The sequence below is a fragment of the Oratosquilla oratoria genome, chromosome 29 (genome assembly GCF_046742065.1).
Source record: "Oratosquilla oratoria isolate Oo_2021 chromosome 29, ASM4674206v1, whole genome shotgun sequence".
Taxonomy (NCBI): domain Eukaryota; kingdom Metazoa; phylum Arthropoda; class Malacostraca; order Stomatopoda; family Squillidae; genus Oratosquilla; species Oratosquilla oratoria.
In genome coordinates this window covers 40,520,898-40,533,238 of record NC_134805.1, presented here as the reverse complement: position 1 = coordinate 40,533,238, position 12,341 = coordinate 40,520,898, and the positions used below count along the sequence as shown (strand labels likewise).

The 12,341-nt window shown below is 42.7% G+C and overlaps 1 protein-coding gene across 2 annotated transcripts in view; it reads left to right on the top strand.

Annotated features, from left to right (window-relative positions):
- The window catches only part of LOC143040737 (uncharacterized), a 43,749-nt gene extending 34,864 nt beyond the window's left edge, over positions 1-8,885 (top strand). The window contains exons 17-21 of one of the 2 annotated variants that reach the window (XM_076212121.1): positions 1,073-1,218; positions 4,316-4,420; positions 6,634-6,777; positions 6,971-7,046; positions 7,132-7,266. In XM_076212121.1, coding sequence (XP_076068236.1) covers positions 1,073-1,218; positions 4,316-4,420; positions 6,634-6,777; positions 6,971-7,009 — 434 coding nt within the window. In that variant the 3' untranslated portion in view covers positions 7,010-7,046; positions 7,132-7,266. Of the gene's footprint in view, positions 1-1,072; positions 1,219-4,315; positions 4,421-6,633; positions 6,778-6,970; positions 7,047-7,131 lie in introns of both variants that reach the window. The other variant, XM_076212120.1, reaches the window with a different exon arrangement.
- The last annotated feature ends 3,456 nt before the right edge of the window (positions 8,886-12,341 follow it).

Below are 12,341 nucleotides of genomic sequence, written 5' to 3'. Positions count from 1 at the left end.
CAAGGGAGGTAGCAAAAAAACAAAGACATAGAAAACCACTCCCACCCATTCCATTCCTATCACACTCCACTCCCCTTCACCCTCATCCCTCCCTCTTATCTTGGCACCTCCTGGATGACGGGTCATCCCTGCATCTTGTCCACTGCCCTGGGTCAGAAGCAGTGTCACAAGACACAGCACATCCACAGCAAGGCCACTTCATCAAATCGGCAACCCCCCTCTCCGTCCCCTCATGCAGAAAAGGAGAAAACAGGAAGAAATCCCTTCGGGCTGTGTCGAATTTTTCTCATACATACTCCCTCACCCCCCATCCCCCACCCATTCCATCTCATGGATCACATCATCCATATACATCCATTCTCCATTCACCCCTGTCTTCTGTCCTCTCCTGTCCTTCCTCAACAGACATTCCCCTCTTCCCCAAAGCCCCTCTTACCCCATCCATCCATCTCATCCTAGGTTGCCCCCTCATGGTCACTCCTTCCACATCTGCCTTCCACACCTCTTTTACTAGTCTTTCTTCACTCATTCTTTCCATGTGTCCAAACCATCCCAATACTCTTTCATCAACCCTATCTCCCAACTCCCTTTCCACCCCCATTCTCCTCCTCACTTCCTCATTTCTCACTCTATCCAGCTTAGTAACCCCTATCATACTTCTCACACATCTCAACTCAAACACATTCAAACTCCTCTCTTCCTCTCATATGTTCCATGTTTCTGCCCCATACAGTGCTGTCGGCACAATCGCTCCTTCATACAATCTCCTCTTAGCATCCATTCCCAAATGTCTATTTCTCATTACCCTTTTTAATTTGCCAAGGCATTTACTCGCTTTCTTCTTTCTGCCTCTCATAAATTCCAAATGTGTATATAAAACATATATCTAACATCTCTAAGTGATTTATGATCCCTCCTGGAGGCAATTGCTGGATTTTTGAAGACCACAGGTCTTCTGCAACAGACCAGGGGATTGAATAAAATATAATATTGTTTACTGACCTGTACTGTTATATTTCATTGATACTTATTATCTATTGATTAATTTATATTTTTATTTTTTGCACTGTAGGTCAAACTCCAATTCGCCAGGACTTCACATTCCCAAGAACACTCTCGATAACATCCCCTCATGATCAAATACTGAAACGATTTCATGCAAATTCAGCAGCATCCTTGTCCCAGACTCCACTGCCAGAGTTTATTACGGATGAAGAGGTGAGGCAAGAGTGCCTTTCTTGGTCTTAGTTTAGGACTGCTGAATGTGGAGGTGGTCAGGGATTTATTAATTATGGGAGGTACTAATAAAATGAGTTTGAGGTGAGAAAAAATGAGTTTGAGGTGAAAAAAATTAACAAAACTATAGAAATAGGGGAGAGAGATAATGGCATGATTGTGTCTACAACACTGCATAGGGCAGAGACTGAATGTAGATGAGGCAGAAATCAGAAATTGTTATATACTTTTCTTATAGTATTGTGTGTATTTTCTGTTGAGGAAGGACGGGAGAGGACAGAAGACGGGTGAATGGAGAATGGTTGTATATGGATGATGTTTTGATGCATGAGGTGGAATGGGCGGGGGGATGGGGGGTGAGATTGTATGTGTGAGCAATTTTTGACGCAGCCCGAAGGGATTTCTCCCCGTCTTCTCCTTTATGCATGGGGGGTCGCTGATTTAATGAAGCGGCCTTGCTGAGGATGTGCTGTGTCTTGCGACACTGCTTCTGACCCAGGGCAGTGGACAAGGTGCAGGGATGACCCGTCATCCAGGGGGTGCTAAGATGAGAGGGAGGGTGAAGGGGTGTGGAGAGTATTCAGGGATGGAATGGGTGGGAATGATTATATGCCTTTTCCTTTATGGCTACCTCCCTTGTAAGGGGGAAAAAGCCTTGGTATATGTATGTATGTATACAAAGCTATAGGAAAAGGTGATTTTTTTTTTTTTTTTTTTTTTTTTTGGGGGGGGGCTTTTATAGATCTGGAAAAGGTTTATGACAGGGAAGACAGGAAGGCACTATGAAAGGTATTGCAGATATATGGGATAGGAGGAAAGCTTTTAAGAGCAGTCAAGATTTTTTACTAGAGTAGTAGAGCTTGTGTTAGGATTAGAAATGGAGAGGGTGAGTGGTTGGAGGTAAGGTGGGGACTTCGTCAGGGATGTGTTATGTTGCCTTGGCTGTTCAATTTATACATGGATGGAGTGGTGCAAGAGGTAAATGCAAGGGTGGTGGGTCAGGGATTGGATATTGTTAAAGAAAATGGAGAAAAGTGGGAGATAAGCTAGTTGTTGTTTGCTGATGACACTGCTTGTAGCAGGATCAGAGGAGGGATTGAGGAATTAGTGACGAGTTTGGGAAGGTGTGCGAAAGAAGTTGATGATAAATGTGGGTTAAAGTAAGGTGATGAGATGTACAAGGGGAGAAAGTGGCAGTAGACTGGAAGTGAATATTAAGGGAGAGAGACTGGAGGAAGTGGATAGCTTTAGATACTTGGGTGCAAATGTGGCAGGAAAGGGAGGAGTGTAGGTGGAGGTAGAATGTAGATTGAGAGAAATAAGGAAATGCCTTGGTGGATTGAAAAGTGTAATGAGAAATAGACATTTGAGAATGGATCCTAAGAGGAGATTGTATGAAGGAGTGATTATGCCGACAGCACTTTATGGGACAGAAACATGGAACATGAGAGAGAAAGAGAGGAGTTTGAATGTGTTTGAGATAATGTGCCTGAGAAGTATGATAAGGGTTACCAGGCTGGACAGAGTGAGAAATGAGGAGGTGAGGAGGAGAATGGGGGGTGGAAAGAGAGTTGGGAGATAGGGTTGATGAAAGAGTATTGGGATGGTTTGGACACATGGAAAGAATGAGTGAAGAAAGACTAGTAAAAAATGTGTGGAGGGAGTGAACATGAGGGGTTGACCTAGGATGAAATGGATGGATGGGGTATAAGGGGCATTGGGAAAGAGGGGAATGTCTGTTGAGGAAGGACAGGAGAGGATAGAATATAGGGGTGAATGGAGAATGGTTGTGTATGGATGATAACTGTGATGCATGAGGGGCAGTGGGTGGGGGATGAGGGAGTATGTGTGAGAAATAAATTGACACAGCCCAAAGGGATTTCTCCCTGTCGTCAACCTCTCTGCATGAAGGGATGGAGAGGGGGGGGGGTAGCCGATTTAATGAAGCGGCTTTGCTGTGGATGTGCTGTGTCTTGCAATACTGCTTCTGACCCAGGGCATTGGGCAAGATGCAGGGATGACCCGTCATCCAGGAGGTGGCAAGATAAAAGGGTGGCAGGAGTGGTTTTTATGCCTGATTTTTGGCTGTCTCCCTTGTAAGGGGGAAAAAGCCTTTGGTATGTATGTGCCAAGATCTATTTCCTAAGAGTCTGGGCTTTGAATATGGCTTGCTGTTCTTTTTGTGAAGTTGTCGGTCTAATATGCCCTTTTTGTGAAGAAAAAGGAGCTGGGAGATAGGGTTGATGAAAGAATATTAGGATGGTTTGGACACATGGAAAGAATGAGTGAAGAAAGACTAGTAAAAGAGGTATGGAAGGCAGATGTGGAGGGAGTGAACATGAGGGGACGTCCTAGGATGAGGTGGATGGATGGGGTGAAGGGGGCTTTGGGGAAGAGGGGAATGACTGTTGAGGAAGGACGGGAGAGGACGGAAGACAGAGGTGAGTGGAGAATGGTTGTATATGGATGATGTTGTGATTGCATGAGGAGGAATGGGCAGGGGGGTGGGGGGTGAGGTGTTATGTGTGAGCAAATTTTGACGCAGCCCGAAGGGATTTCTCCCCGTTCTCTCCTTATATGCAAAGGGGGATGGAGAGGGGGGGTCGCCGATTAAATGAAGCGGCCTTGCTGTGGATGTGCTGTGTCTTGCGACACTGCTTCTGACCCAGGGCGGTGGGCGAGGTGCAGGGATGACCCGTCATCCAGGAGGTGCTCAGATGAGAGGGAGGGTGGGAGGGGTGTGGAGTGTATTCAGGGATGAAATGGGTGGGAGTGATTTTATGCCTTTCCCTTTTTGGCTACCTCCCTTGAAAGGGGGAAAGAGCCTTGGTATATGTATGTATGTATGTGTATGTGAAGTTTTGTAATCCGAAACATAAATCTAGCTAATTATAACATATTAGGTAAATTTGAATAACATTAAGCATTAAATAAGAGCAGAAATGCCTTTTTCTTTGTGTTTTCAATTTTGTCATGTCTGTGCATGTGTGTGTGCATATATATATATATATATATATATATATATATTGATAAGTATTTTATATATATTCTTCATGATCATATAATTATTCTTTCATAGGATGAATTAATGGACTCCACATCATCAACAGAAAGTTCCAAAATTGAATATTCTGTTGAGGAGAGAATCAGGTCTGGGTCTGTGTCTTCAAGGCCTGCATCAAGGGTAAGTTTATATATATATATCCTTGACGAAGTCCCACCTTTACCCCAAACCACTCACTCTCCATTTCTGATTCTAACACAAGCACTACTTCTCATAAAAACTCTTGACTGATGTTAATAGGGGGAAATCTTTTAAGAACAGTCAAGAATTTTTATTAGTAGAGCTTGTGTTAGAATCGAATGGAGAGGGAGTGGTTTGAAGTAAAAGTGGGACTTCATCAGGGATGTGTTATGTCACCTTTGCTGTTCAATTTATACATGGATGGGGTGATGCTAGAGGTAAATGCAAGGGTTGTGGGTTGGGGACTGAAGATGGTTAAAGAAAATGGAGAAAAGTGGGAATGGTTGATACTTGTACAGGCTGAAGGAATTTCTGCTTATTTTCTCTAATTATTCATGAGATTAAAAGGGGCATTGCAAGAGAGGGGAATATCTGCTTAGGAAGGACAGGAGAACACAGAAGATTGGGGTGAGTGAAGAATGGTTGTGTATGGATGATGCATCCCCATTTACTCCACTCCCATCCACACCCCACCCTCCCTCTTATCTTGGCTCCTGTATCTCGCTCACTACCCTCACAAGACAGCATATCCAAAGCAAGGCCACTTTATTAAATCAGTGACCCCTGAAAGGGTTCCTTTCTGTCTTCTCTCTTTCTGCATGAAGGGATAGAGAGGGGTGGGGGTCACCAATTAGATGAAGCAGCCTTGCTGTGGATGTGCGGTGTCTTGCTGCATTGCTTCTGACCCTGGACAGTGGGCAAGATGCAGGGATATGTCATGCAGGAGGAGCCAAGAAAAGAGGGAGAGAGGAATGGAGTATGTGGGGATGAAATAGGTGGGAGTGGAATGCCTTTGACTTTAGCTACCTCCTTTGTAAAGGGGAAAAAGCCCATGGTATGTGTGTGTATATATATATATATATATATATATATATATATATATATATATATATATATATATATATATATATGTATGTATGTATGTATGTATGTACTCATGAGAGGGAAGGGTTACCATGTAATGAAGCAGAGGGGGTAAACCATCTTCACTGGTCAGGCTCTTTTGTGGAGCTGCTGTCATGCTGCATTGCTTTTAACCCAGGCAGTGGATGAGGGAATAGGGATGGCTCTTCCTCCACAAGGAACTAATATAAGAGGGAAAACAAATGAGTGTGGGATGGGTATATGCCTTGGCTGGCTATCTCTGTTATAAGGGAGAAGAGGCCTTTTGGTGGATGTATGTTGTATAACAACATTACAAGGACTCTTGATTTACCATAAACGGAATGGATGCTAAGAGGAGAGTGTATAGAGTGATTGTGCTGACATCACTGTATGGAGCAGAAACATGGAACATAAGAGAGGAGGAGTTTGAATGTGTTTGAGATGAAGTGCCTGAGAAATATGATAGGGGTTACTAGGCTGGATAGAGTGAGAAATGAGGAGAACGGGGGTGAATAGGGAGTTGGGAGATAGGGTTGATGAAAGAGTATTGAGATGGTTTGGACACATGGAAAGAATGAGTGAAGAAAGATTAGTAAAAGAGGTGTGGAAGGCAGAGGTGTAAGAAGTGAACATGAAGGGGCAACCAAGGATGAGATGGATGGATGCAGTAAAAGGGACATTGGGAAAGAGGGGAATTCCTGTTGAGGAAGGATGGGATAAGACAGAAGATAGTGGTGAATGGAGAATGGTTGTGTATGGATGAGGGTGTGATGCATGAAAGGGAGTGGGTGGGGGATGGGGTGTAGGTGTATGTGTGAAAAATAATTTGATGCAGCCCGCCTTCTCTTTTTCTGCATGAGGGGATGGGGGGGGGGGCACTGATTTAATGAAGCTGTCTTGCTGTGGATCTGCTGTGTCTTGCGACACTGCTTCTGACCCTGGGCAGTGGGTGAGATGCAGGGATGACCTGTCATCCAGGAGGAGCCAAGATAAGAAGGAAGGAGGTGGGTGAATGGGATTGGAGTATGTGGGGATGGAATGGGTGGGAGTGGACTTTATTCCCCCACCCCCACCCCCATTTTCTTCTTCTTCTTCTTCTTCTTCTTCTTCTTCTTCTTCTTCTTCTTCTTCTTCTTCTTCTTCTTCTTCTTCTTCTTCTTCTTCTTCTTCTTCTTCTTCTTCTTCTTCTTCACCTCCCTTGTAAGGGGGAAAATCCTTTGGCATATGTATATACAAGGAATCTTAATTTTTATTCTTTGCCCTCTCAGAATGGTAGTGATGAATATGAAATGTTTGCTGTACCTCGGGTACTGCATCCTCTGTCCAAGTCATCTTCTACCCAATCCTTGTCTGAATCCAAAGGAAAGGTATTAGATAGGTCATCTTCCACATGCTCCTTACCAGAGGCTAAGGTAAAATTTTTATATTTTCAGTTTTATATTGTGTTGGAAATATATTGTTGAATTGATCCTGGTATTAATATTACAATAATGCCATATTAGGATATTGACTGCATAGTTACATTCATTACTTTGGTGAAGCCTAAATGTTGTGGAGATAGGGATTAAGGATTCTCTTTTATTTTTTATGTCTACTTGTAAACAGTGTGGTTGCATGTCTTTGACTTGGCTACCTCCCTTATAAGGGTGAAGAAGCCCTTGGTATACAGATAGATAGGCTTGTAAGTATAATTGAAATGTCTTAAATTTCTCTCTCTCTTTTCATATTTGGCCATTCTTTAATTATTTTATATTTTAAATCTTCAGGAAAACAAGGAGAATAATTCAAGTCTGAGCCGGCAGGGGTCACTAAAGAAACGAGAGATAAAACCTCCAGCAGTGTTTTCAGCCAAAGACAAAGTCACTTCAGACACTAAGATACGATCACAAAGAAAAATTCTAGGGAACTCCAACTAGCTTTTCCACATGACTTAATTCTGAATCTGGTCAGGTTTGATTATTAATATCATACCTCCTGTTTGTACAATTTGGAAATCAGTCATCTGGGGACTATTGGACTGAATAAAATTTCATCATATGCATTATCGGGATATTATGTTCAATTTTGATGAAGTTCCTTGGCAACTTTAGTACCGAGGTAAATCCACTGAACAGTAAAACTAAAAGCTTGTTCACTGATTTGTGATTGTCTTTCTGATTTTCCTGAGGTACATTCAACCACCTCTCTTATCTCAGGTAACAGGAAAAAAGTACTTGTAGACTTTAATCTTGTTGTATAAAAACAATCTGAAAATTGAAGTGGCAGAACCTAGGAAATTCTCTTTGTGGTTGTTTGGAAGCATCCTCAATTTCTTGGTCAGTGAGCTGCTTAATAAATTTTAAGTGATGATTAATGGTTGTACTACCTCCCCATAGCACAACCCAAGAAATTGAGTTTTGATAGGATTTAAAACTCAAACTGGTACTGTTTAAGATGTGGCTTTCTCGTGGTTATAAATGAGATCTGGATAATTATAGTCAAACAACCCACATAGTTCATAATCAAAGCATAAGAATAAATGGAAAGTAGAAATCGTGAAGGTCATCAACTAACTGTGACATTGATGGACAACCTCCCATTATCCATGACTAGCAGATCTAAATCAAGGTGGCTAGGTATGGAAGGAAAAAATCCTCGCAACTTTTTCGCATCATGTTAATTTCTTCAATATCAGTCAAATTCTCACATTCAGCATCGGATGCCTAGTGTATGATGCACCAAACTATTTGCATTATAGAATATAAAATCACTGTATTATTCATTTTCTTTCACTCTGAATAATAATAAACTCAAAAAACATGATCATACCAGTTCACAGAATTCAGGGGTCATTTAGCTAGAACTACAAAATAAATATAATCTCGCATACCCATTAGTGCCTCATGATGTGTATGTAAGTCTCATTGTATTGAAGAGATTAAAGAAATTTTTGTAGGAAAGAACAGGAATATCAATTTTCAGACCAGTTGATGAGTTGTTTCGATACTACATTGCCCATATGAATAGCATTATTATTATTATTATATATATTATTATTATTAATTTTTTTTTCTTTTTCTTTTTCTTTTCTTTCTTTTTTCGAAATTTATTTGAACTGACAGTTCCAGAAAGGAATAACTTTATATTAATTATATAATGCTGTTGCATAGTAGAGATAATGTCATAAATAGAATACTTGATTATAGTATGATGTAAAAGTCTAGTTGTATTGGAATTTTTAAGACCATACTCCACATGGAAGATTTTACAGGATAGGTTTTAAAGTGCAAACTGCAATATTGTTTTTAATTTATATTGTATCTTCAGAAAAGTAACTTCCTTCTTATACTGTCCATGTAGATAAAAAGAATTAGGATGAATAAGATTTAGTGTTGCAAAAGTGAATAGATTTGAAAAATACAGCATACATTTAGATTTGTAAGACATTGTGGATATTATATATCTTGCTGTGTTCTTCCAGAAGGATTTTGGAGAAGACAATAGTGTAGATACATTAAGTAAAGTAATAGATTTGATAAGTTTTGCTTAGCATCATTTTCCTTTGGTTGACTTGTTATTTGACATTTTTGGGGTTCATAGTTTTACTATAGGCTGTTTTTGTTTGTGTGTATATGAATATTCCATTTATATTACATCCAATATATATTTCCTTTTTCACTGAACCCTGTGGTAGGGGAGAAAGAATACTGCCACTGAGTGTTCCCGTTGGAGTCATAAAAGGCGACAAAAACATACATATACCAAGGCTTTTTCCTCCTTACAAGGGAGGTACTGCTTCTGACCCAGGGCGGTGGGCAGGGTGCAGGGATGACCTGTCATCCAGGAGGTGCTCAGATGAGAGGGAGGGTGGGAGGGGTGTGGAGTGTATTTAGGGATGAAATGGGTGGGAGTGTTTTTATGCCTTTCCCTTTTTGGCTACCTCCCTTGGAAGGGGGAAAAAGCCTTGGTATATGTATGTGTATGTACAAGGGAGGTAGCCAAAAAGGAAAAGGCATAAAATCATTCCCACCCATTTCATCCCTGAATACACTCCACACCCCTCCACCCTCCCTCTCATCTTAGCACCTCCTGGATGACAGGTCATCCCTGCACCTTGTCTGCCCTGGGTCAGAAGCAGTGTTGCAAGACACAGCACACCCACAGCAAGGCCTCTTCATTAAATCGGCGACCCCCCCCCCCTCTCCATCCCCCCATGCATAAAGGAGAAGACGGGGAGAAATCCCTTCGGGCTGCATCAAAATTTGCTCACACATACTACCTCACCCCCATTCCACCTCATGCATCACAACATCATCCATATACAACCATTCACCCCTGTCTTCTGTCCTCTCCCGTCCTTCCTCAACAGATATTCCCCTCTTCCCCAAAGCCCCCTTCACTCCATCCATCCACCTCATCCTAGGATGGCCCTTCATGTTCACTCCCTCCACATCAGCCTTCCATACCTCTTTTACTAGTCTTTCTTCACTCATTCTTTCCATGTGTCCAAACCATCCTAATACTCTTTCATCAACCCTATCTCCCAACCCCCTTTCCACCCCTGTTCTCCTCCTCACCTCCTTATTTCTCACTCTATCCAGCCTAGTAACCCCCATCATACTTCTCAGACACCTCATCTCAAACACATTCAAACTCCTTCTCTCTTCCTCTCTTATGTTCCATGTTTCTGCCCCATACAGTGCTGTTGGCACAATCACTCCTTCATACAATCTCCTCTTAGCATCCATTCCCAAATGTCTATTTCTCATTAAACTTTTTAATCCACCAAGGCATTTACTCGCTTCTCTCAGTCTACATTCTACCTCCACTCCTTTTCCTGCCACATTCGCACCCAAGTGTCTAAAACTATCTACTTCCTCCAGTCGCTCTCCCTTAATGCTCACTTCCAGTCTACTGCCACTTTCACCCCCTGTACATCTCATCACCTTACTTTTACCCACATTTATCTTAACTTTCTTCTTTCACATACTCTCCCAAACTCTGTCACCAACTTCCTCAATCCCTCCTCTGATCCTGCCACAAGCGCAGTGTCGTCCGCAAACAACAGCTGGCTCACCTCCCACTTTTCTCCATTTTCTTTAACCATCTCCAATCCCTGACCCACCACCCTTGCATTTACCTCTCACACCACCCCATCCATGTATAAGTTGAAGAGCCAGGGCGACATAACACATCCCTGATGAAGTCCCACCTTTACCTTGAATCACTCACTCTCTCCATTTCTAATCCTGACACATGCTTTACTACTCTTGTAAAAACTCCTGACAGCTCCTAGAAGCTTGGAATCCTATCCTGTATATCTACAATATCTCCCACAGTGCCTTCCTGTCTACCCTGTCTTAAGCCTTTTCCAGATCCTTACCTTTTCCTATAGCTTTCTCACATATCTGTCTTACCACAAAAATCTGATCTGTGCAACCTCTACCTGTCCTAAATCCACACTGTTCCTCACCAGTTACTCCCTCGGTTCCTCTCCTAATCCTCTCAATCAAGATCCTCCCATAAGCCTTCCCAACTACACTTAACAAGCTAATCCCTCTGAAACTACTACACTCGCACTTGTCCCCTTTTCCCTTGTAGAGTGGAACTATATAGACACTTCTCCAGTGCTCCAGCACTCTACCCTCGCCAACAAACATTAAATAACCTCACCAGCCAGTCCACCATCACTGTACCTCCTTTTTTTAGACATTCTGCATGGCATCCATCCAAGCCAGGTGCCTTATCTGCTTTCATCATCTTAACAACTGGCTTCACTTCATCCTTCCTTATTTCTCCTCAGTTTTCCTCACTCATCACGGTCATTTTCTTAGCACTTCCCACTGCAACTATCCTTCCCTCCCTATCCTCCTTCAGGAATTCATGCTGTCAGCAGTCTCCAGAGCCACAAATATTCTCTAACTCTCCCAATAGCCACTGAGGGACATTAAACCAAGTACAGCATACCTCGAGATGATGTCTATTGCCCGCCTCCCACCCACAGCCAACGGAACCGGTTGGAGCATCGGTATGCTCTGTCAAATGTGGCTCCTGTGCCTCCCAGCACCCGTCCGATCCATCGACGAGGTTTCACGGAAGGCGAACCATCTTGCCAACGTTCATACCACCGCAGCAAGGGGCCAGGACATCTATGCTGCTGACAACGTCAAGGATGAAATCACCGCAGTAGCATCGCCAGCCTACATGCGCCAACAACAACGACGACACCAGACCACCGCCCCTCTACACTAGTGCTACTACTACACGAGATTTGGCGCCTTCGCCAAGAAATGCAAACCAGGATGTACCTGAAAAAAAATGCCTAAAAGGGTCACCGTCCATCACAGTGGCCTCTACAGGTACGATGGGCCTCAACATCAACGATAAGTCCTCTAAATGTCCTTGTCAACACCGGCACTTACGGTTCTATATTTCCTGCATCTGCTGCAGAATGCTGTCCCCAAGGATGCTGGTGTTAGGCTCGTTGCTGCTAATGGTGCTACCATAGCCACCTACGGGTGAAAACGCCTGCACCTCACCTTAGGGAGTCGCCACGACTGGAACTTCATTCTGGCAGATGTCCAGATGCACCTCCTCGGTGCTGACTTTCTCCCTCATCCCAGGTTACTGGTCGATGTCGCCAACAGCCTCCTGGTCTGCATGATTACATCTGCCTTGTGGAAGGTTTGATCCACATTTTGGAGGCAATGTGAGTAGAGGAGCAAGTCAAAGGATGCTTTGTTCTACAGATTTACTCGAGTAAATTGTAGCCAGTTGTCCTGTCCAGAGCCAGTCGAGATCTGCGCTAGGAAGCAAGGCAACTGACCACGAAGGCTGTGACAGTTGCCACTACATCAATTTTTGGTCATACAGTAATATTTACATGGTTTAGTGATACAATCAATATTAAAATATATATGCAAATATGATACAAAGAAGAACGTGGCATATTTTAATAATGGTGAAAAATGAAATATGAAAATAATTCCTTATGTGG